At 37.2% G+C, this 23,440-nt stretch overlaps 1 protein-coding gene across 3 annotated transcripts in view; it reads right to left on the bottom strand.

The window, feature by feature from the left end:
* ARHGAP10 (Rho GTPase activating protein 10) overlaps positions 1 to 23,440 on the bottom strand; it is a 150,336-nt gene that overhangs the window by 53,978 nt on the left and 72,918 nt on the right. For all 3 annotated transcript variants that reach the window (XM_069855330.1, XM_069855332.1, XM_069855331.1), the window contains exons 10-16: positions 21,362 to 21,456; positions 18,386 to 18,467; positions 17,207 to 17,249; positions 16,021 to 16,086; positions 8,814 to 8,888; positions 3,633 to 3,720; positions 2,256 to 2,314 (exon numbers count right to left, since the gene is read on the bottom strand). In XM_069855330.1, the coding sequence (XP_069711431.1) occupies positions 2,256 to 2,314; positions 3,633 to 3,720; positions 8,814 to 8,888; positions 16,021 to 16,086; positions 17,207 to 17,249; positions 18,386 to 18,467; positions 21,362 to 21,456 (508 nt within the window). The remainder of the gene's footprint in view (positions 1 to 2,255; positions 2,315 to 3,632; positions 3,721 to 8,813; positions 8,889 to 16,020; positions 16,087 to 17,206; positions 17,250 to 18,385; positions 18,468 to 21,361; positions 21,457 to 23,440) is intronic.

The raw sequence follows: 23,440 nt of genomic DNA, 5'->3' as shown, positions 1-23,440 counted from the left end.
TACTGGGTGCCACGGAGTGGAACTGTACTACTTTACATTTTAGCATCATTAACTGATTGTCCTCATCATTAAAATTCAGTTTAGTTCGTACTATGCAGTTAATGATACCGCATTTATCCTACTTTGCACTGGGAACTGTGTAAGACAACGCATGCAAAAGATTCATATGCTCACAAAATCTATGATGTCTGAAGACACAGAAGAATAATCATGCAAAAAGCCTACTGAGTGTGATTACTGTGACAAAGGCCCCTAAATAACAGCAGCATCACTATCCCTGTCTAGTACAGTACAGGAATAAAAGTTAGGATCCTTTTATTTTTGTGTTGCATGTTGAATTGAATAATTTTGGCCCCTACAGGCTTCACTAGCTCATAGATGAAAACAAGAATCTGTAAAAGATGACAATAATCCCTCTTCCTAGTTCTCAAAGTTGTATTAAATCACAAAATTACGTCTCAGCAGTTGTTACAATGAGAGAAGCAGTAGTATTTCTCTTGTATAATAATACTTAGTACAAGGTACATAAACAGAAAAATTTAGAACCTACTTTGAACGCAAGAAGTTTTGACACCAGGACAACTCATCAGGTCCCAGTTTACTCTAAGGCAACTTCAATTCTTAAGTGTATTTCATATGAAATACCACCATGTTCCTTCTGTATATATTGCTATAGATTTTTTTTTCTTTGTATATTGCTAGAGATTTAAAGGCTGGATTTTTATTCTTTTGCAGTGAACACCCCTGCACAGATTACAAGAAAAAAAGCTACCAAAATGCAAAATGTTTAGCTTCTAGCCGGCTAATCAAAATTCAGACAGTCAGAAAAAAACAAACCTTCTTTAATGCAAGACTATTTTACATATATGTGAAATCACAAATTCTACTTAAAGGACGGCTAAGTAGCTTAATCACAAGACACAGCCAAAGCGTATATAGTTTCCATCTGCACTGAGATGTATAAAGAAAGGAAAACTGAAAGGACAACCTTTTAATTTTGGCTTTCCTTTTTTCTGCCCCCTAATAGTTTCAGAGAAAAGGATATTCCTTACTATTCCCGGTGATGTTGGTTTTTTTATAGGCTACATAGGAAACAACACTGACTACCTATTTTTAAGTATACCGTAACTCAGATTTGCAGTGTTGATTAAATTTCCCTCACCACTACATAGAATTAACCCTTCTAAGAAATCATTTACTCCTTATGAACACTGTACTATTAAAAAAAAAAATGTAACTTCAACTAAATTCCTTTATTGCAAGACCACAAAATACAGAAAAGAAAATAAAGCAAGAAACTCCTGGCAAAACTTCATAGGTCAAGAAATTATTTTCATACTTTGCAATACAAATGGGCAGACTACCCATCTAGCTAAGTATGTTGAATTTTGTTTAAGCACTTGGCCTCTGAGATGTGCTTTGGCAATGAATTTCATGGGCTAATTCTCATTTTGAATTAAGGACCATAAGTGAACACATTCTGCAGTCCTGGAAAGTCATTACAGCAATCTGAAGAAGATAAAGCAATTGTCTGAAAGTTTATTTTAATTTTGCTTTCCACAGTTTGCCAGAAGTGCTACAGGCTGGAGAGAAAATCAGCTAAATATCTGTTTGATACTTTGCCAAAACTTTTCTTACACAGTTTCCCTCCATCCTCTTCCAAAAAAATTCCATGTACATTAGATACCACACAGCTGAACTACAAATGCTGTTGTGTCTTCTCCAAGTCTGTATTTGAACTGCCATAGCGTAATCTGGCCTGCTCTTTCCTTTCTCCTACTAATATACAAGGAACATTCAAGCCAGCTCCACAGAGCTAACAAGGCACAGAAAACAAGGGTCAGGCAGCTGTGCTTTAAGGATTCAAATGAGCTCAAATTAGTGAATTTTCTTTTACTAAGCTTCATACTCTTTATAAATGGAAGAAAAAAATGACAATCTAAGTAGATGTTTATCATTATGTGATTAAGAAAATAAGAATGAATGTTTACAATGCCTGTCCATAAGCTTTTCCATAAAAGTAAAAACTGTGCTACGCTAAGTCTTTCAGAAGCTCACCTGCCAATAGATAGGTCGTATGCGACACATACTACAACTGAACATTGGTGAAAAACTACGCATTTTTAAAACATTTCTTATTCCTATATTTTTACTGGGTTGAAGAATTTTTCTCAAATTACATTTGCAGCTTGCTCCTAAGGCCACAACAGTACTGTAAGAAAAGATTTCTATTTGAACTACAGTCATATATTTACTGGCAGGAATGATGAATTCTCCATGCAACTCGTATGTCATCAGCGGCTCTGGAAGGCTTCTGTAAAACAACGACACAATGAAATTAACTATATTCTTTTCTATCTGTATTTACTCTAAGCAGAAAACCTTCTTAACACTCAGTAATATAATCCTTACACTGGAAACAACCCTTGTTACAGCAGCCCTTGAATTCAATGACCTCCAGTGTGTATGGAAAACCTGTTATTATCAGGGAAATAATACTAAATATATGCATTCACCTTCCATGAGCTGAAGTGGTCTTCCAGTCTATCATAAGGCACCTTTCCAAATTACAACAGCAAGATTGTTTCTCAGATGAAGATTGTACACATATACCATGCAATTAATTCTTCATTGGTGTTTTAAAATACAATTAATCACTAGTAGATGCCTTACTGTAAAGAAATAAAGGGCCTAAACCAGTTAAGTTTGCTGAACAGCAGTCATCCACAAACCAAAATTCTAATGCATTGCAAATGGAAAAACTGAAATTGAAAACCTTAGTCACCAATGAAAAAATGTACTGAATAATGGAAATCAGAATTAAAATATTAGCATAAAAAAAACTAATTTACTAAGTCAACTTTACCGATGCTTACAAAATATTTCAGTAAACACTCAGCTGGGAAATACTGCAAACAGGAAATACTTCACTGTGTCCACATTTTTTGCTTTCCTACAGTTATTTTTTTATTCTTTCCTACACTCATAAGAGAGATTTCTATCTTGATAATAGTTCTTCATCATTCTTTGACAGTGGTTGGATATTTAATAAAAGCAGCAGATACTGTACTTGTATTACACTATGAGAGATGCATGAAAATTCTACATTCTCTGTCCTTAGGCAATTTATTAAAATATCTTGATGAGGAACTGGCAAGCCTTTTGAACCGAGTACACAACTAAAATCCTTACTTGTAATACTCCAGCTACTATGAATATTGCACCAGGAAGATCGGGACAAGAACCGGAAGGAAATAAGGAAAACTTCAGAACCTGTTCTCTTTTCATTCTACCACATTAAAACACAAAAAGGCAAAAAATCCTTTAACAATCTGAGCTGACTTCCAATAATGACTCTCAGCAAGTGAAATTCAGATTTCTGAACCATCAGTGAAATGCTTAGATATCTAACTTTAAGATGTTTTGGGGCTTGTCTCATATGAACACAAATACTAGCATTGCCAAATTATTTTTCTTCCTCCAGGACAAGTAACAAACAAGGTATTTGCACAAAATAAACCTCTATTGCAAAATATAGGAAAAAGTTACTAATGTAACTTAACACACAGCATAGAGGAATTAGAATACAGAATTCATATTCTAAAAATAAAAATAGAGACAGAAAGGCTTACCGCAGATATTGCTTCATAGCACTAGTAATTGTCTTCACTTCCCAATCTACAGAGTTTTCCAGGTCAACTTCATTGCAAGTTTTTGCATCTAGAAAATATCACAAAGATAAGAGGAACATGAGAAAAAGGGAATTCTAAATCAGTATGCCCTACGTGAACAGCAACATATTGAATTTGATCATTACGTATTTGTTCACAGGAATGCAGAAGTAATACATCTTGCTTATTAGTTAATTCTAAGAAGACTTAACATCCAAATCTCTTCATAATTCTATTTCCATATTTTGTTTTAAGAAGTATTACTGCCGATTTTTTGTTAACGAAGGGTTGAAAATCATTTTAATGTAAAAAGATCTCTATAGCAATTGATATCTTTTCACACCTTTAATTAAACAGAAAGATGTACACAAACACAGAAGGATGTACAAAAACAATTTAGAAAAAAGACCCAATAAGCATAACTTATCTTTTCCTCTTTTCTTTCATTATTCAAAATGCAACTACACTGAGAAATCATTTTGAATTCTTTCCATAGTTCTGCTCATAAACTGTTATTTTGGACTGCTGACAAAAATAGCCAAAGTGCAGTATGACCCTCTTACTGTGCGAAAACCTTCAAGAGGTGCTTCAAGGCTAGGACTCTTCTCTATCTGTAAGTTTACTCTACAAGATGCCTGAATCTTTCTGTTATTTCATCAGTTTTAGGCAATATGGCAAAATGCTTGCTTGTCAAGTTCACATAACTCCTTCCACCTTTCACCAGGTTAGTGGGTAGAGTCTTAGAACAAGACAGATCCAACTGAAGAGTGATTATGCCTGAATGACCCATCAGGTGAAAGATTTTTTAACAGAACAGAGTAAATAACACAACACACTGGAATGTTTTGCAATCAAAAACAAAAAAAACCCCTTTTAGTCTCAAAATAGGAAGCAACGGCTAGTTGACACAAGAAGATCAAATCTGTCTAGCCAAACTAGCCCAATGTATTTGGTAACTTCATGTGCTTGAGCTTCTATTATTTTTACTGCTACATGTTTCCATCCATCACTGAAGTAAACTACAGCATTAGGTGACACAGATCACATGTTGACTAGTTCATACAATTCAGAATTCATTTGTTACTTTGCTTGTCAGACAAACGACAGACATTTGAAAAAATCAAATTAGGATCCTTGATTAAAGGTGCAGTCCTTTTACTGGGACTAAATAATTCTGTTCTAAAGGCTGTGCCAATTACTTCTGTAACTGAATATTCTCCCTCATTATATCAATTATTTAAATCTCATTTTGAAATACAAGTCAGATAATATTTTCTACCAAATTCTTACTACCCAACCATTACCCAAAATACTGAATTTTGTCTCAGGAAAAAGTTTCTTTTTTTCCTCTTTTTATCATGCTAGCTGTTTCTGTGTTCAAATTCTCTTTTTTTTTAGAAGAAAACCTTGCAAATGAATTAATTAAAAAACCTGCCATCACATCAGAAACTCATGAATTCTATGGGCATTTTGTTACTAAACCACTATGTAATATCCAGTTTTTAAATAACTGCTTCATAATCATCAGCCTCCTTTACAGTCAAAAGATGCACAGAGTCATGTGAATTTTTTTGATTAATTTCAGGAGAAAAATAACAAGCATCTGAATTCCAAAGCAAGCCTATTAAAACAAAAAAATAGAAGGTATTGCTGAAATATTTTAATATCTCTTCGCAAAAAAAAAAATAAACACTGCAAAATTTGGCCCTGCTACCAATCTCAAACAATTCCTAGTTTGACCATGGAAGCCATCAAGACTTAAAGACAACTTTTCACTTTTGGTTTGACAGTTGCCCCACATAGCTCTGCGCCCCACCACCCCATCATATTTCACTGTTCCCACTCCACTTTTCTCTCTACTTCAAACATCCCAGGCCATTATACGAACTGGAACTTCAACCAGAATTTCAAAAATTACTCTACTAGTTGCCACGTGACTTGTTCACATAGCAGCCACTGTGCACTGAATGGCAACTATACACATATAAAAATAACTTTGCACATCTATGGAACTGCTTTTGACAGATCAGCTTTAAATTTTATGCATATCTTTCTGACAATAAGGGAGCTAGAGTTTATAAAACAGTCCAGCTCACTAAACTAGGTTAGAAGGAGGCTCTCTGCTTTCATATGCAATATGCCCACAGTAGCAGCGTACAAATACTGTCATTTACTGTATATAAAATAATAAGGCATTAAGTGCAATTATTTTGAAAGCTGCTGGCTTTGCAAAGGCAGAGCTATCTGAAAGTCATCTTCTACAACATATAATGTCTCGCATTTTTCACACTGGGCAGTATCAGAAATCAAAACTCAACTCATCAGTAGAAATTCCAAGCCCTTAACAGTCACTTCACCACTAGGAAGGGTCTGTACGAAAGCCGACCTGTATAGCCGCTTATACGAAATCCGTGTAGGCAGCTTGTATGAAATGAGTCACATCAGATCTATAACGCAGATCATAGATCAAACAGGAAATGGTCCCTGATGCATTTCAAGAACTGAGCCTCTTGATGGCTGACAATACACTCTGAATTGCTTATAACAGATTTCCACAGCACTGGAAGTCTTAATTCTGCATCCCTGTTTACCAGATTAATTTAACATTTCCCCATGAAATGTAATGAGTGTTTTCCTTACCAAATGCTTCACTTCAAATTCAGACAAGATTACTGCTCCAAAGTACATCACCATAGCACAATTCTAGTTACAAGTAACTTCAAGGACTAAGTTAATTGCAAAATTAACTTTTTTTTTAAAAAAAAAAAACAGAATTGTACATTTAATTATTGAGCCTTGTTTTACAGAAGACTTGGTTTCACTAGATTTTTATAGTAAAGATTAAAAACTATACATTCGTAATATTAGAAAAGCACATATTGGTCTTCTTATACTCTCTTGACTCTAAATCCTTTCCCAAATTTTATAGAAAATATTCTGAAAGAAAGACAAAACTACATGCAATTATGTCCCTGGTTACCATTTGGAAGACTTATTTTGCACTTTGGGCCTTTCAGACTGTGAACCTCACAGTCAATGAAAAGTAGCTTAAAATACTTTGAAATCTTATCAAACATTTTAAAATACAGAAAGTTAATATAAGGTTTTTATGATTTTGAAAAGACCTTTCATATGAAAGGGTATCCAAGAGTATATCCAGAGACAAAGGATTAATCAGTCATTTTAAATTCTCTGTACTGCTGTATATAAAAAAGAAACGCTCTTTAGTCTTCTCTGAGGACAGATAGATAAAGAGCACAGATAGGACCGCTTTCAACAAACCATCAGAAGAAGAGCACCCGCTTGCACCCTAACTTTTTTTCTGTTCAGTATTTTACCTTGTCTTGATACCCCTGTATTCTTCCTACTTCAAATACACGAATCTTGGGAATGACAGAAAGTGTTTCTAATTTTAAAAAATAACTGAAAGCAGATGCTGGAATCCCCAGTAAACTCTTCCAGCTGCTACTGAACCACTGGCAACCTAAGTCTATTTAATTTGGATACCACTAATGGCAAAGAGGAAAATTTGCCTGCCAGACCTGCACGCCCAAGCTAAGCCAGTAAGTGCAAAACTGAAAAACAGCTTCTAATATCAAATACATTTAATCAAGACTTTTTGAGTGATATGTCATTCTTCCTATGGTCAATAGCGAAAGATGGTAATTGTTTATCGAGCCTAACTCCAACACAGAAAAACAACCATCAGAATCTGTTATAGATTTTTATTAATCCCTGTTTGCATTTCTAAAAAGAGTCTTTTGCTATGATACTTTAAAAGATACAGGCAGGTTTATGTGCACTAATGGAGAACCTCAGGGTGCTGTTAATATTGATTAAAGTAAGATATCATAAATTAATATTTAGCAAGGTCATTATGACAGATTGATATGACATGCAGGTCCTCCAGCCTGATGTCTTATCATTTCTGAAAAGACAGCCTGTTTGAAAAAATAAAGGAAGGAAAAGAAAAAGTCTTACAGGTGGCACTGAACTGACAGCAGCATATAATATAAAAGCGCTTTGTCATTCACTTAATGTCTGGGGTAATGAAATGAATTCACTTTCTGGCTTCCTCCAGTTTGCAGTGCCAAAGAACACTGTGTTATCAGCACAGATGGAGCATGCATGGTTCTGGAGAAGAGCCTGGTGCAAACTGCAAACAAGCTTCTTTGCATACCAATGAATCCCTGAGAATCAGACCTTTGCTGTCAAGTGACAGGTTTGGAAGCTCTATAAAAATGAACTAATCCCAGTGGTCTTGTCTGACTGCATGTACTGTCAGCGCTCAGGACAAGAAACTGGGAAACACAGCACATCCTGCAGTCATGGCTACTACTTTGGTGAGAGATATCAGGCAGGCAAGGGATTTCATCCAGGTGTGAATTCTTCTTCTTTTACCCCCCGGGACAGCAGAGTGGCAAGACAACTACAGTTACTGGGATTAAAGATGCATGAAATTTTCCAGGAAGAAAAGGGGGCAAAAAGTTTCTGAGAACATTTTTATGAATCAAAAAATCTAAAAAGCTCCACATGGCTAACTAGGTATAAGAGAGTTTAAGATGTTACCCACATAAGAGCTATACTACTAAGTTTATAAAAACAAATCCTTTCTCCATCTGTCTCCCGCCTTGGCACGTAGTTATTATTAATACATATATCATATTCCTCGTCTTAAACCAAAGTGCTCCTTGCCAGCAGGCTTAAACTAAATGTCTTACTTTGCACAGCAATCAACTTATGACACGCCTGGGCGTGTATTCCTGTACATCTTACACAGGGAGAAGGAAGGTGGAAACTTCAAACAACAAAGCAACAAGCTTCAAGCTTTCTTGAATTCAGTACTTTGAATGTTCTGATCAGACCATTTAATTTAGACTGCTTTAATCACAGTCACATCAACCTTGCACAAAGCCCATGGTTTGCTCCTGTGTGTCCCACAGGAGTTAGCTTAGTTTATTCCTACCAACTAATCATGGTCTTACTAAACCAGTGAAACTTACAATTACATGGGGATTATTTGCATAGATTAAAGCAAACATATAAAGTATAAATCCAAGGAGATGCCTTTAAAACCAAACATTCTCAGTAAAACAACATGAAATAAAATATTGAAAAAATTATTGTAAAATAGAGGCATACCCATCAACAAACTCAGAAGTCTCTGGACCTTTGAACTCACCCCCACAACTCTGTACAATCCTTGGTCATTTATACCTGTTATGCAAAGGGAGAAAAGAAAAAAAAAGAAGAGGCAGATTAACCGCAGTCAATTTTAGCATTACAACTTTCCCCCAGGGAATAAATTTTCCTCAAAGACACATAGACTACATAGAATTAACACAGTCACATGAGAACATTATAAATAAAGTGCTGCAAGAATCCTTTTGTTCTTCTGTGTTTTTAAGGTAAATCCATGTTATGTTTTGATGAAGGTTTCATGTAACTCAATTCCACTTCAAACTGGGAGTAGAAGCAAACACAGACAAATCTTTGCTTAAAAAGAATTACTGGCTGTTTTTTAGATTTTTTAAATGACATTTTGGATATATCATCATCTACATCCTAACAACACAAGAACTGAACCAACAAATGCTAAATTAGGATTTCTTTAATAAATGTAATTTTGCTTTTTTCTAAATATGCGGATGACAGAAAGGTTCTGGATAAAATAAAGAAAACCTTGAGCCTATTCCCAGTCCTCAAAACCAATGCTTTTTCAAGTTCGTAAATGCTTTTCATTTAAGATACGAGGCCTCATTCCAACCCACTGTGGCCCTTATGCTAATTACATCCAGAGGCATCACCGCAAGTTACTTAAATTGCTACTTTTGGTTTTGCTTGGGATGAATAGAGTAGCCATAATTGGCATAGTATTTTCAGTCCCCTACTCTCATTTCATGTAGATACCAGACCACTTTCCTGTCGCTCCTCTGTGCCCTTCCACCTCCTAACAAACATTCACTTCTCTATCCCCTTTCTTCCCCTGCTTTAGCCTTCATTTATCACACTCAGTTTTATCTCCAGGGAGGTGAAACTGAATATAAATTGATGGAAAAGAAGAGGGAAATAAGGGGCAGGGAAAGAAGAGGACAAAATAAGCTAAGCCTTTGTCTGCTGCATTGTTTCAGAGCCCATATAGTGGGAGGTAAAATGCTACAGTCCTGAAGCTAACACAGACGTTTGAGAGGCCACATAATAAGAAGCCATCTACAAACACCACCATACTCTACCTCCAAATTCACACTGGCCTGGAAGCATAGAAACACCACAAAATACCTGTGTTTCTACTTCAAGGAAATATCTTCAAATAACAGATTATGTGGTATTCTTATTCAAAACATCCTTCAACAAAAGAAGACTTGTGGAGAATCCCCGGTTTCAATATCAAACCATTCCAAGCCAGAAAGGAAAATTAAAACCAGTCATATGAGAAAAATGTTTGTTCCAAATAAATATTAGATGAAGCATGTAAAAATCATTAGACTTTCAATGAATTACTGTCAACCATAACACACAGCAATAACTCTCGACACAGTGGAGAGAACTTCACATATTTTACCTCCTCCTCCTGCCTAGCCCTGCTCTATGTCTTTGCCTTCTTCTCTCAGCCCCTCCTCTTCCTCACACAGTCTGCAGTGTCCTCACCCATTCCAGATCTTTGAGAGCCTGCTGAACTACCCCCTGTTATATCTTCTGTCCCAGCAGGGAGCTGATGGGCTACAGCTACAGCTGCTACTTCTCTTGTATGCTCCATCTGGGCGAAGCTGGCCCTTTCCTTTCCCCGGGATGCAGGCACCACTGTAATGATGCTGAGTCTTAAGCTAGATGTCATGTTCAGAGCTGACTCATATTAATACAATAAGGCAGATCTCCCTTATTTCACTGGTGGTCATCAAAACCAGACCTTCAGAGTACCCTTGCTGTAAAGCTGTGAAGAAAAGAACAAACCACAAAAAAAGAGCTACATAGCCATAATACTACTCTTCCTCAAATATGAAGTTATCAACCCAACCAAGTAAGTTCTCCGATGACACCCAGAACAACAGCGTGATAGCATGTTATAGAGCACTTAAAGACTCCCAGCACTGAAAATCCCTAAACACAGTCCTTGATTGACTCCCAGCATGGATGCACAAAGAAACTGTCCCAAGAGCAGCAATTATTTTTCAATTCAAATTACTCAGAGATGTCCAGGAAAAAAAACTGGTATAAAAGTAACACCAAGCTCTTTAATGGTCTACCAAAATGCACCACACTTTTTTCATAGTGTTCTCCGCTACTTTTAGTACCACAGAACAAGCCTTCTGCATCGTATGAAAGAAGCTAAAAAGCTGAAGAAATACTGTCACAGTCAAATACAGCTCAGGTTTTGCTTATCTGAGAAATTGTTTCGTGACTTCCTGTGCTTCTAACATTAAAACTAGGGGGAACCAAACTGTGCTGACACCAAACATACGTTTACGGGCTTAAAAATTAAGGTCAAACCACCGGAACTACTGCTCAATATTAAAATAGATATGATATGCTAAAGTCTCTGAAATTATGGTAGTATTGAAACTAAGACAATCCTCCAGCAATAATCATGAGTCTGTGATAGCAATTATCAGATAATTGATCAGTTTCAAATTCATCAACCTGAATAAAGCACAGCTAATTGCTAACAGACATCAAGAAGTGCAAAGAGGAAGTAATATTTCAGCAGAGTTTTAAATGATATCTTTGAACATACCTTTAAGGTACGTTATACTTAAACTATATAAACCTGGTTTGAAACAGTACTATTTCTGATTTAATCTGCACATTTCAGATCTTCAGCACATCCAAGACTGATAATGCTTGGCATTTACAGAACACAATTGACGAGATGACTCACTGCAAGGAATAGCTAAAATGCTGAAGGGTTCAGACACTGTGTCTGCCGGCTCAACCAGTCACTATTGGCAACTTTGAGCAATAAAGCCCCGCAAACAATTTCCTTCATATTCACGTTATCTCACGACGTTTGGCTCCCCGATACCGGAATTCGGCCCAAGTACACAACTCATGAAACATGCTTAGAAAAATAAAGTATTGTAAGTAAAAAAAAGTAATTTATACTACTGTGAGCAAGGTATGTAGGCAAATTTACCTTGTGGCTGGCATTGTACACATGGCTGACAACACACTAGTAATATAGCTGCAAATATAATTTTTTACATCAAACTCCACAGTACAGAAACAGCCATACAAGTGACACTCTAAATTCAAGGTAATGCCAGATTTTTTTTTTTTTTTTTTTGTTACATGAAAAGGTTTTCTGCTTCCTCCTCACCATCTTCTATCCATCTCATGAGCAGACAGGCTGGACAGACAGCTCAATGCTGCCATCTCTCTCTGCAGCTCAGATTAGCAGCTCCGGTAGTTCTAAAGTCAAGACAAACACTGCTCTGGCAAACACTTACCCACCACATCCCCACAGAAGGTACAACCAACTACTTACACACAAAAACATACAGAGAGTCTCTACTACCAGAGCAAAGAGCATTTTGATGTTTCTGTAAACTTTTACCTCATTGTTATTATTATAGAATTACAATTAAAATACACCAAACAGAAGCCCAAAATGCTTTCTCAGAGACAAAACACGGGTGCACATCCAACCAGCATCCTGCTCAGTGCCTCAGAGAGAGGCTGCATATCTTCATGCCTCAGTGTCTCCTGCCAGGTAAAGCATAGTCAATGTCTTATAAGGCAATGCAGAATTAGAAGTTACATGCGTTTTAACTAAGACACTGCCTTTGACTCTTCTATTCAAGCAGAGCAAATAACTTCCTTCTTGTCTTTATAAAAGGGAACAGAGGAAAAATTACCCAGCCATTGACAAGTTTATGTTCAGTATCCCTATTATGCTTTTCTCTCAGAATACCAGACTTTTTCTGCTATGACATGACAAGACTATTCTCAGTTTCCACCCACACTAGACTGTCCTCTCTTTCCACCCACGCCAACCTCACACCCATTATGATTAAAAGAGATAAAAACATGGCACACAAGCACAGTCTCTGAAGAGGCATCTGTCCTGTTTTCTTCTGCTGAACATAACTTGCTTTTGATCATTGAAGTAAAATAATCAAGTAAAAATTGTTTTAAGAAGAAGTATAGGTATAAAATCTGCAGCCTGAAAGATGGATTTTCTTGATAATTCAACTATTTGGCCAAACCGTTCTGAGGTATACAACTGGATGTTCTCCTGGCCCACCGCTGGTTTCCCTCAGCAGACATCAGCAAAAGGTTTTGCAGAAAATAGAACCGATCCTTTAGGAATGCTTCGGTTAGTCTTATAGACGAAGCCAGGGTTTGTTGGGTTTTTTTTTCCTTTTTCCCTAATGTAGTTGACATTAAGTTTAGAATCAGTAAACAGAAAATCATCAACTGCTTGAAACGTAATAGACAAATCAAGTTCATTGAAACAGGGCTAGATGGATTGTTGAGTTCCTGGAAGGCAGCACTTCACCTAAACCCATTCTTGATACCCTTGGAAAATAAGTATTTATTGAATACTGGTTTGTTTTTTTTTTTAAGTACTCCCCCCAAACCCAAAATTAATAGATAAAAGGCATTTTCATTCGCAGTAATTACCGCAAAGCATTCTACTGACTGCAGATCTTACAAAGGCTGTGTACAAGGGACAGTGAAGCCACAAAGCCTCCAAAGACAGGAATAACTGAAGCTAACATTGCTAAGTTTAATTCTCTTCCAAGTATGCTCCAGGGCAGATCCAACTATGGTTGCTTCCAATCTATTCAATGTTATCATCTGTCTTGAACAATAATATTAGGTGGGGTTACACATATATTTTGCACCTTCTTACATGCCTCTAAATCAAGGCACAGAGTGGACTTGAACCACCACTCAGTTTAACCTATCTCCCCCTCAGCCATGAGAAGAAACCCCATATCTAACAATTTTTTCCAAACAGCCACTTCATGACGAAAGTGTTCAAACATTTTTCTACAATGATGCTCGTTTCACTTTCCTTGCAGGTTATTAGAGAGTGATAAAAAAAAAGACTTCCTGAAGGAAACTATTTGAACGCACTTAAGAGATAATAAACCAAACTGCAGTGTCCTCCACACTACTTACAATAAGCATGATTCATAAGGTACTGTAAGGTAACCAGTCACTGTGCTGCAGAACAAAACCAGCTTCTCATTACATGACCACATGCTACCCTTTTCATAAAATCTGCATTGTCTAGCAGAGAGAGAAGATCCATTCTGTCCTAAAGCAGGTTTTTGCAGTGGAGGCAACTTATTGGTAGGATGCTAACTTTATTTGCAGTGTTTCCTCGCTGAAATATTCAGATTGTAAATGCCAAAATTTTTGAAGTTATGGGGCAGGTAAAACTTATTAGAAAAATACTCAAAAAAAGCCAGAATGAACCAAAATAACACCAGATAGAATATGGTCTAATCTGGTATAACATCTTCAATGCACTAGACAGGGACAATACAAAAAACTCCAAGAGAAAGAGGATTTTGGATACTTCTTGCCATTTAAATGCTAAATTCTCAATATCACAAAGGCTGCTCACTCACTCATACTAATAATACTATATAGTAAGCGCATGTATGGAAGACACTGCTTTTAACTAAGCCCTGCACTGAAGAAGCGTGACCAACACACTTTTCTGTTCAGCTGTCTTATTTAAGATGTACCATGATACAAAGGAAGTCAGAAAGATTCTGCCCCATGCAATGGTATATCTCTAGGAAAAAAGATACAATTCCTGAAAAATTGTAAATATCCCCTTTGGTATGTGAAGGAAGGTCAACAATTTAGGAGAAAAAGTAAAATTCACAGAGAGAAATTTCAACATCTCTTTTAGCAAACTAAGAAACATGATGTAACCAATTACCCATTTTCATCTCTTCACCTCTTTTTTCAAAAAAGCACAACCAAAATGCAGGTCTCCATGCAATGCCAGATACGATGCAGTGAGACTCAGACCAGTCGGTCATCTCACATTTCAGCTCACCCATACGAGGACCGTAGTCTCCTCACGTGGCAGCAGTACCAAAAGCTAATATAATACAGTGACTAAGTTATGGAGCACCCATGAGACAGAGCCTCTCCACAGTCATAATCCCAAATACCCCCTGAATACTGTCTGCATGCTGACCTTTCTCTTCTGCCTCCAAAGTTTGGACAGTAAGCCTGACAGCATCGTTGTCTCTGGCTGGAGACAAACTCCACCAGAAGTACTTCAATGCTTTTTGTTATTGACTTGCCTTCTCAGGTCCTTTTCACAGAATCACAGAATCACAGAATAAGCAGGTTGGAAGAGACCCACCGGATCATCGAGTCCAACCGTTCCCATCAAACACTAAACCATATCCCTCAGCACCTCATCCACCCGTGCCTTAAACACCTCCAGGGAAGGTGACTCAACCACCTCCCTGGGCAGCCTGTTCCAGTGCCCAATGACCCTTTCTGTAAAGAATTTTTTCCTAACGTCTAGCCTAAACCTCCCCTGGCAGAGCTTGAGGCCATTCCCTCTTGTCCTGTCCCCTGTCACTTGGGAGAAGAGGCCAGCTCCCTCCTCTCTACAACCTCCTTTCAGGTAGTTGTAGAGAGCAATGAGGTCTCCCCTCAGCCTCCTCTTCTCCAGGCTAAACAACCCCAGCTCTCTCAGCCGCTCCTCATAAGGCCTGTTCTCCAGCCCTTTCACCAGCTTTGTTGCTCTTCTCTGGATTCTCTCCAGAGCCTCAACATCCTTCTTATGGTGAGGGGCCCAGAACTGAACACAGGATTCGAGGAGCGGTCTCACCAGTGCCGAGTACAGAGGGAGGATAACCTCCCTGGACCTGCTGGTCACGCCGTTTCTGATACAAGCCAAGATGCCATTGGCCTTCTTGGCCACCTGGGCACACTGCTGGCTCATATTCAGTCGGTTGTCAACCAACACCCCTTTTCTTCTGTCTTAAGTGACTAAAAAGAAAGCTTCCATTCAAAGTCCATAAGTGGAATGCTAAAATTAATTATTTTGTTCCAAAAGCAAAGCAAGAGTGCAAGAATGCAAGTTTTCTTCTCAGCTATTGCATACAAACATTGGCTTCCTTTGTCAAGAAAGGTGCTATTAAACGTCTTCTGAGCACTTCCTGAAAACACTTTTCTTGAAGAAAATACGTATATAAAAGGCTGGGACTGGACAGAAGGAAAATCCTGCCCTGGTCAGTGTAATCAGTGGAGAATCTACCAGATTGTCTTTCCCAGAGATCTACAGGAGGTTCAAATACACAAACCACCTTTAAAGAGCAGACCAGCTCCTCCATCCCCTCTACAAACAGATTGCATTGATCGTTACCTCGTGTTTCAACAGCGCTGATGCACTTTTTGATGACAGTGAACCCTATCTTATCCAATTGTGCACCTACAATGAAAAAAATAGGTTTGAGAAGGTTTAAAGCACCATTACATCTTTCATTGAAAAATGAGGCTGTACTTAATCACATAGCTAGTACTTCTCTGCCAAAACTGTAAATATTCTGGAAGAGGAATACTTCATCACTTTTTCTGGACAAATTCCCCTTTCCTCCTTCACAACCCTGCGTAGCCCAAGTAAAGGCTCATTCTAGTGGCAGGGGCTTCACTGAGTTTGTTCACAGCAGTAGCCTTTGAAGAATGGGATCTCTGATTAGGTACATGTGTTGGCAGATGCAAAATGGTGCTTAACAATACTTACTGCAACATCGACAACATCTGAGAGAGTTAACCAAATGGGATAAGGAAGTACTTATGATGAAAAAAACCATAATCATCAACAGCAGGGCTTTTATTGAGTCCTACCCTAAGCCAAGGAAATTCCCACACTAAAGATACGGGACATGTGTATCATTTCACAGCAGTTAATGATCTGGCTACATAAAACCAGATGCATTAATAGGACAACAGCTGAGATCTTTCTTGTTCCTATCTTACTCTTTTTCTTCACATCAAAACCTCATTTAAAAACATATATTGCAAAACTGCCCTTCCCCCAGACACCTGGTCTCACACCACGAAAATAAAAATCCGTGGAATAACTTCTGATGATAACACCAAGATCTCTCCCTTCTACTTCTATATTTTATTTTACATTTTAAATACATGCGTTCAGTTTTTTTGCTGACCTTTATATGTTCAGCTGTGATTGCTTTTAAAACCATACTTATGCATTCTAGCAGATGTGTACACACAATCTGGATTAAGAAATTGTGATGCATTCACATACAAATTAACTCTTTTTTGAGTCAATTTCAAGCATGAAGTGGCAAAAGGAATCAGACTGTTTCTCTAGCTTATGGCCAATCTTACATTCCTTCCGTGCGTTCTAAACTGCATTACTGCAAAAACCCATTAATTACAAAATCCACAAAAGTATATTCAGAATTCAAGATTAAAAAATATATATTTTTATTGACATTGGATACACAGGAAAAAAATTGACCTTTGCCTTTCTCAGTTGTAAAGTGTTAACAAAAAATAGCTTTAATATTAATTCAAATACTTACTTCCCTCTCGTTTTGCATTTGCTCTGTTTGAATTGATGAACAGCTAACACAAAAAGAGTAAAAAGACAAATTATTTTAAAGAATTGTATGAAACCATAAACAGGACACCCCAAATCTTGATGCCCAGCTTTCTGCAGCTAGAATATGCCACCTCCAACTATGGCAGCACTAACACTAGGACTGGAGCTACGTGTGCCCTCAGAAAGCAAATAATTGCACTTTTTAAGGAGTAAATTTTTTAAAATATTCTCAACAAATTTAGTTCCTTGGGAAGCAGAACAATGTTAGCTATAAATCACAGTTAATTTCAGTGGCTATGTGCTACACCTTCCTTGGTTTCTGCAAAGGTTAATTTCCCACAGTTGAAGTTCATTCAAATCACTATAAACTGCTTTGAGGAATCCTGGGAATTATGTTGCAGCTTAGCATTCCCAGAAGTTGTAATCTTATTGGGGAGTTCAGCTCAGACAACATGTGATGGTAATAAACACCTATGCAGACAAAACAAGATTTTTACAACAATGATGTCAATAAAACCTACTGTCGTAATCCCCAGTAGCCAGCTACCGGTGACAGACATATGATTATGTCATAGACAAGAAAATCCCAGAACTCTTTTGTTCACAAGACCAATATAATATTCAGGATTTTAAGAGTAACCTGTAGTGTGTTTTAATTCTGGAGTTCAGACCCATTTCCTGATGCGAACCAGAAATAAGGCAAATTCAAGTATAACCTTGTTCCCATTGACCTAGATTTCTTTTTTTCTTCTAGTTTAAAAAGAAAATAATAATACCACATATAACTAACTCAGGTAAGTCTTGTCACTGGAATGCAGTATGTCCACATAAGGCTAAGTGGATATTCTTACAATAAACATTTTCTAGAATACCAATATCATCATTGTGATAGGAAACTATTTATAAAAATCAAAGTAGTCATTACAATGAGAAAAGTACCTCATAGCACTATTAACAGTTTACGCTGAGCTTTACTGAGTTACCCATATCTCCTGAGTTTTATTTCACTTTTATTCTTCCTTCATTGAACCTATCATTTGCAAACTACATAATCCCAGTGTATTGAAGTATAAATGGGATCAGAGAGTGAGGGGTGAGAGAATTTCTCCACTACGTTATACACAAACACTAAAAAAAAAAAAAAAAAAAGGACACTTACAGCTTCTTTTCCATCCAGGGCTTCCATCCACAACCTCCTGTCCTCCTCAGAAAATGCCTGCATGGTCACAGGAACTCCAGGCCTGCAAAAGTACCAGCCATAGAGAGCAAGCATATTTATCAGCAACTAAATTACTGCCTTGTCAAATCCTACTTCCAACTACAAGAAAAAGCCTATTGTCTTAAAAGACTTTTAATCACTGAACACCGCTCATCTTTAAAATAAGAGGTATAGAACTGATACACACAGTAGGCGATACAGAGGAAAAAGGGAAGTGAATGTAATCTGCCACTATTTATTTGAAATAGTTCATTGTTGGTGGCTTGTTGATTCCAACACTTCCTGGGTGTTACTGAGTTTCGTGAATTCTACATAAACTTACTCTTGCATTGCTGTGTCATTACATCAAAAATGGCTTTTGTCAACTTGTTTAGTGCATCATCTGCAGCTTAAGAGCACTGACAACTATAGTTTCCCAGTAAATATAACCAAGTCTTAATGAACTATCTCATTACAAAACTCCACAACTGTAACCTTCCTAAAACACAAGGATGGACAACTGAGGGACACAGGCATTAGTGAACAGAGATTAACATAAATCTACTTTTGTGTTTATGTAATAGGAAACCGAAAAGAGTGATTGTGCAGTTCGGCATAGTGTACAAAGCAAAAAAGAGTCAAAAGCAGAACAGGTTATTTGGGTAATTGTTTTTCTGCCAATTAAAAGAAATCATTATATTCAGCCTGCCAATACTTCTGGCAAATTTGTACATCTCATTACTTTGAGATGGATAGAGATAAAGAACTAATTCATAACATGCTTTCCCTCTCTCTCTCTTTTTTATTAAATCTGTCTTCAAGTAGCAAAATAGCTATAGGGGAAAAAGTTATCTAAGAACAACAGCACAGAGAAAAACAGCACAAATCCCACTTTTACTTAAAATTGTAACAGTCTATGCACTTTCTTCGTATTTTGACAACTAGAAATATTTCTAATTTGTTTTCACCTTGTCATAAATTTTACCAAATCACACAATTTAATTTCAGCATAAAACTCTGTAAGTACAAATACCTCTTGCTCAAAATGTCTTCTCAGACAACGTGCAAGGACAAGGCTTGCACACAATCCCTAGCAATCCAATTTCAAGTCAGAAGACCTAACTAGAACTTTGGAAAATGGCAACAATCTAGCAAGTCGTTCTCTTTTGATTAAAGCAAGGAGATTACTAAGCCATAAAAATGGAATCTCTTTACTACTCTCAGGGACAGACATTGAGCTCTTAGAGTGGGTGAGGGAAGCTTTGCCTTAATTTCTGCAACTAATAACCTTAATGAGTAAAATAAGCTAATATTGGTATTAGTAGTAACAGTAAGCAAAGCAGCTTCTCAAGCCACAACAGCTTTATTCAGTGCAAACTGGTCTGCTATCAGTGCAGAACTGCAACCACCAGAAACACACAAACATAATCACTCAGTAGAAAAAAAATACACTAAGTAATCAGCTAAATTAATCAAAGAAACTCATGTGCTGATTTGTTTTCTTTCCTTGTCTACTCTTTTTTTACTAGTTAAAGCTAAAACCAAATTAGTTACTTCTATTCAGGGCAAACTTTCTTTTCACTAAAATTATAACTCTGAGGCTGTCATAAGAGTATGACCTAGAGGTAATACGTCAAACAGTATATGGTGCTTGCAGTATCATTTATTTGTCTTCAAATTAAAGTCGAAGGAGAAAAAGCCTTCCCTCCTCCATGTCCCATACTGGTAAAATTAAACACTAATTAATACTACAGAAGGATAATTCTTCATCAATAGAAAGTCTGTTTCTTACCCCAAAGGACCTCCATTACCTCTTTAAGATTTAAATTTCTCTACATTTATCACTAGTAACCTCCGACTAAACATGATGTAGTTCAAGAAACAGAAAAGACTTCACTTTACAGAGATTGAGCCAGGATCCTAGCACCCTCAAAGCTTATAGTCTTAAGTATCAGTTTAAAGAAAAAATAATCATCTCATTTTTCTTTTTAATAGAAAATCCCATAAGTATTCAACTAGCTCCAAACTACGCTCAAGTCACGCACAAGGCTGAACGTTTGCTACTGAAAAATCCTTCCTATAATTTTAGTCTTGCCTCATTCTACAGTAAAGGAACAAAGAAAACTCCACAGCCAGCTGTCAATCTGTATGTTATTTTTTAACTCACACAAGCTGAGGGATAAGTGTGCCCTGAACTGATACCAAGGAAACAAGCTAATGGCCTGCAGCACAGAACTAATCTCCATGGGAACATCTCAGTACTACACACGTATATTATTAAAAGAAAAATGTCTGATATCAAGGTCACAATGGATCAGTCGTGTCTATTATATCTGGACAAAAAGATGGATTAGATTTTTCCCATTTTTCCCAGAAAAGAGAATAAAAAAGTGTTTTGCAGGATCAAGCAAACACTGCTCTCCACCCATCTCTGTTCAACTCCAGTTACCCTGCTGAGTGGAGATGGCACAGGGGAGACTGACATTTCTCACAGTACTTTCCTAGGAACTTTATCAGACTCAGTTTGAAATCTGTTCTTCATATTGACCATTACAATGACCCAAGAGGAGCTGATGTCATGACCTTAAATCTCTACTCTTTCTCCTGCTGCTGGGACACAATGTTAGAAGAGTTAAGCCACATCCCCCTCAAATTAAAAATATCAAGTTCAAACCATGCGATAGACTTGCAACAAATACCACCTGAGCTGTAAATGGGTATCTTGCCATTTGCCACGAGTTGGAAGTCTTTGGATGCAGGAGTAGTTTCGCATCCCTTTACCCACTGCCTGTTACAGAAATGGGTATGCCTGAGGCAGGCCAGTCTGACTGGCCATGCAAGCTCAGCAGAGCCTCTGACCTGAGACTGCGCACGTGCATTGCAGTGATATTAACTACTACTTACAAGAGTTCTTTATAGTGTGTTTCACAAGCTTACCTGTCTGAAGCTTCTAAGTCAAAGCAGAATCGCCTGTCTATAGTATCTGTGTTTCTTTTGGTACAGTATGTAAGGACGAAGAGTTCCTCATCACCCTGGGGAAAGAAAAATTTTATGTTAGGCCCAGTAATTGCAAGCTTCAGTAAGACAGCTATACACACCACGTAAGCTAAATTTACATTAAAATAACAGCAAAAGCTACACTGAAAACTGACACTTGCAAAATAATCATAGAACGGTTTGGGTTGAAAGGGATCTTAAAGATCCCATAGGCAGGGACACCTCCCATTAGATCAGGCTGCCCAAGGCCCCATCCAACCCAGCCTTGAACACCTCCAGGGATGAGGCATTAACAACTTCCCAAGGCATCCCATTCCAGTGCCTCACCATTCTCATAGTGAAGAAGTTCCTCCTTATGTCTAGTTTAAATCTTCCCCTCTCCAGTTTATACCCATTGCCCCTCGTCCTATCACTACAAGCCTTTGTAAACACTCCGTCCCCAGCTTTTTTGTAGCCCCTTCAGGTACTGGGAGGTTGCTTTAAGGTCTCCTTGGAGTCTTCTCTTCTTCAGGCAGAACAACCCCAACTCAGCCTGGAGAGAATTGCTCACAGATGCTCTTCAGATCTTTGCACAACAGCACATGAATTCCATGGTCATTTACAGGACAAAAATGCAAAAATATGGAGTCCAGTTCAGCTGGTACAGTATGACACAATACCACAGTAATTTAAACTAACAAATATATTTTGCTATAAGAATTTTGCACATATTGTGCAAAAGACTTCTCCCATTTTATATCAGACAAAGTTATTTCCATAGTAAAGGCTATTGCTACAGTAACTAGAACAAAATAAGTGTTCTTCACTATCTACAATCTGTTTTACAGAATCAGTCCTTTCTTCAAGACGAATCAACACTAGGACCACATTTTACCCTTAAATATTCAGATATTAAAAAAATTCATCTGTGAATGCTGTATGAGTTGTACCAGATTTCATCAGGATTAACTGTACATTTTAGTTATTTCTTGTCTTATTCAATATGTCCAGACACAGCAGGTTGTCACCAAAAGAGTAATTTCATTGCGGGTTTCAAAATGGGAGATCTTTTAATACAGCAAAAATGGCTTCATAAGTGGTTTAGAATCCTGAATGCTTACAAACATACTACATTAACTAAAATGGCTCATTATAATTAGAGTAAACCAAGATAAAATTTCAGAAAAGTACTGAAATGATTAAGGAAGCCAAATGTCGCTAAATTTCAGTATGGCGGGATTTTCAGATCCTTTGAAAGATTCTTCCAAATTCAATATATTTGTAAATATACACAGCCCTCCACAACTATGGAAGCAATCTCCCCTCTACTCAAACTAATGGGATCTAACACCCTGATAAAATTCCAACAACGTGATTTTGTAACCAAAATTGAAGATAGGGCAGGGTGCTGCATTTACAAGAATATTGACTCAAGCATTTTTTTTCCCAGCTTTGGATATCCTTTTTCCTTGCAACAAAATGCATTTCATCCATATTAATGCATTCATTTAATGTGTCATCTTTGAAAGTGCTGAGAGCCCTCAATTCCCAACTATTTCAATAGGAATTAAAGCCCTTTAAAAGATCAACAGTCTTGGGTCTTGAATATTTCAGATGCTATCAAAAATATCTGAAATTACATTCAATTGTCAGTACAAATCATATTCCTATTAAAATCATCTTTTCTAGTCCCTCTGCTAGTATTTACCTCTCTGAAAGAAAAATCTGACTGCAGCACATAAAGAAGACATTTCTAAGTCTATTATATTTTCCCAATTTATACTTTAAGAAGTTAAATGCCTTATGGATAAACTAGATTCTAAATGGTCAAACACTGCATATTATCTGTACTGTGTTCTCTGATCTCCTAAAATTAAGCATTTGAAGAGTCTGCAGAATTCTTATCTATTAATCCATCCATTTCTTTAGGTTAATGTCCTTAAATGACCGACTGAATTGCATGAGGCAAGAAGAAAAAGGAGCAAGGAGGTAGAGCGGCAAAGTACTTGACACATCTTATCTGACATATCCTCTGATCTT

This window comes from Phaenicophaeus curvirostris, chromosome 4 (assembly GCF_032191515.1).
Source record: "Phaenicophaeus curvirostris isolate KB17595 chromosome 4, BPBGC_Pcur_1.0, whole genome shotgun sequence".
NCBI lineage: Eukaryota > Metazoa > Chordata > Aves > Cuculiformes > Cuculidae > Phaenicophaeus > Phaenicophaeus curvirostris.
This window is presented reverse-complemented; position numbering and strand designations above follow the sequence as displayed.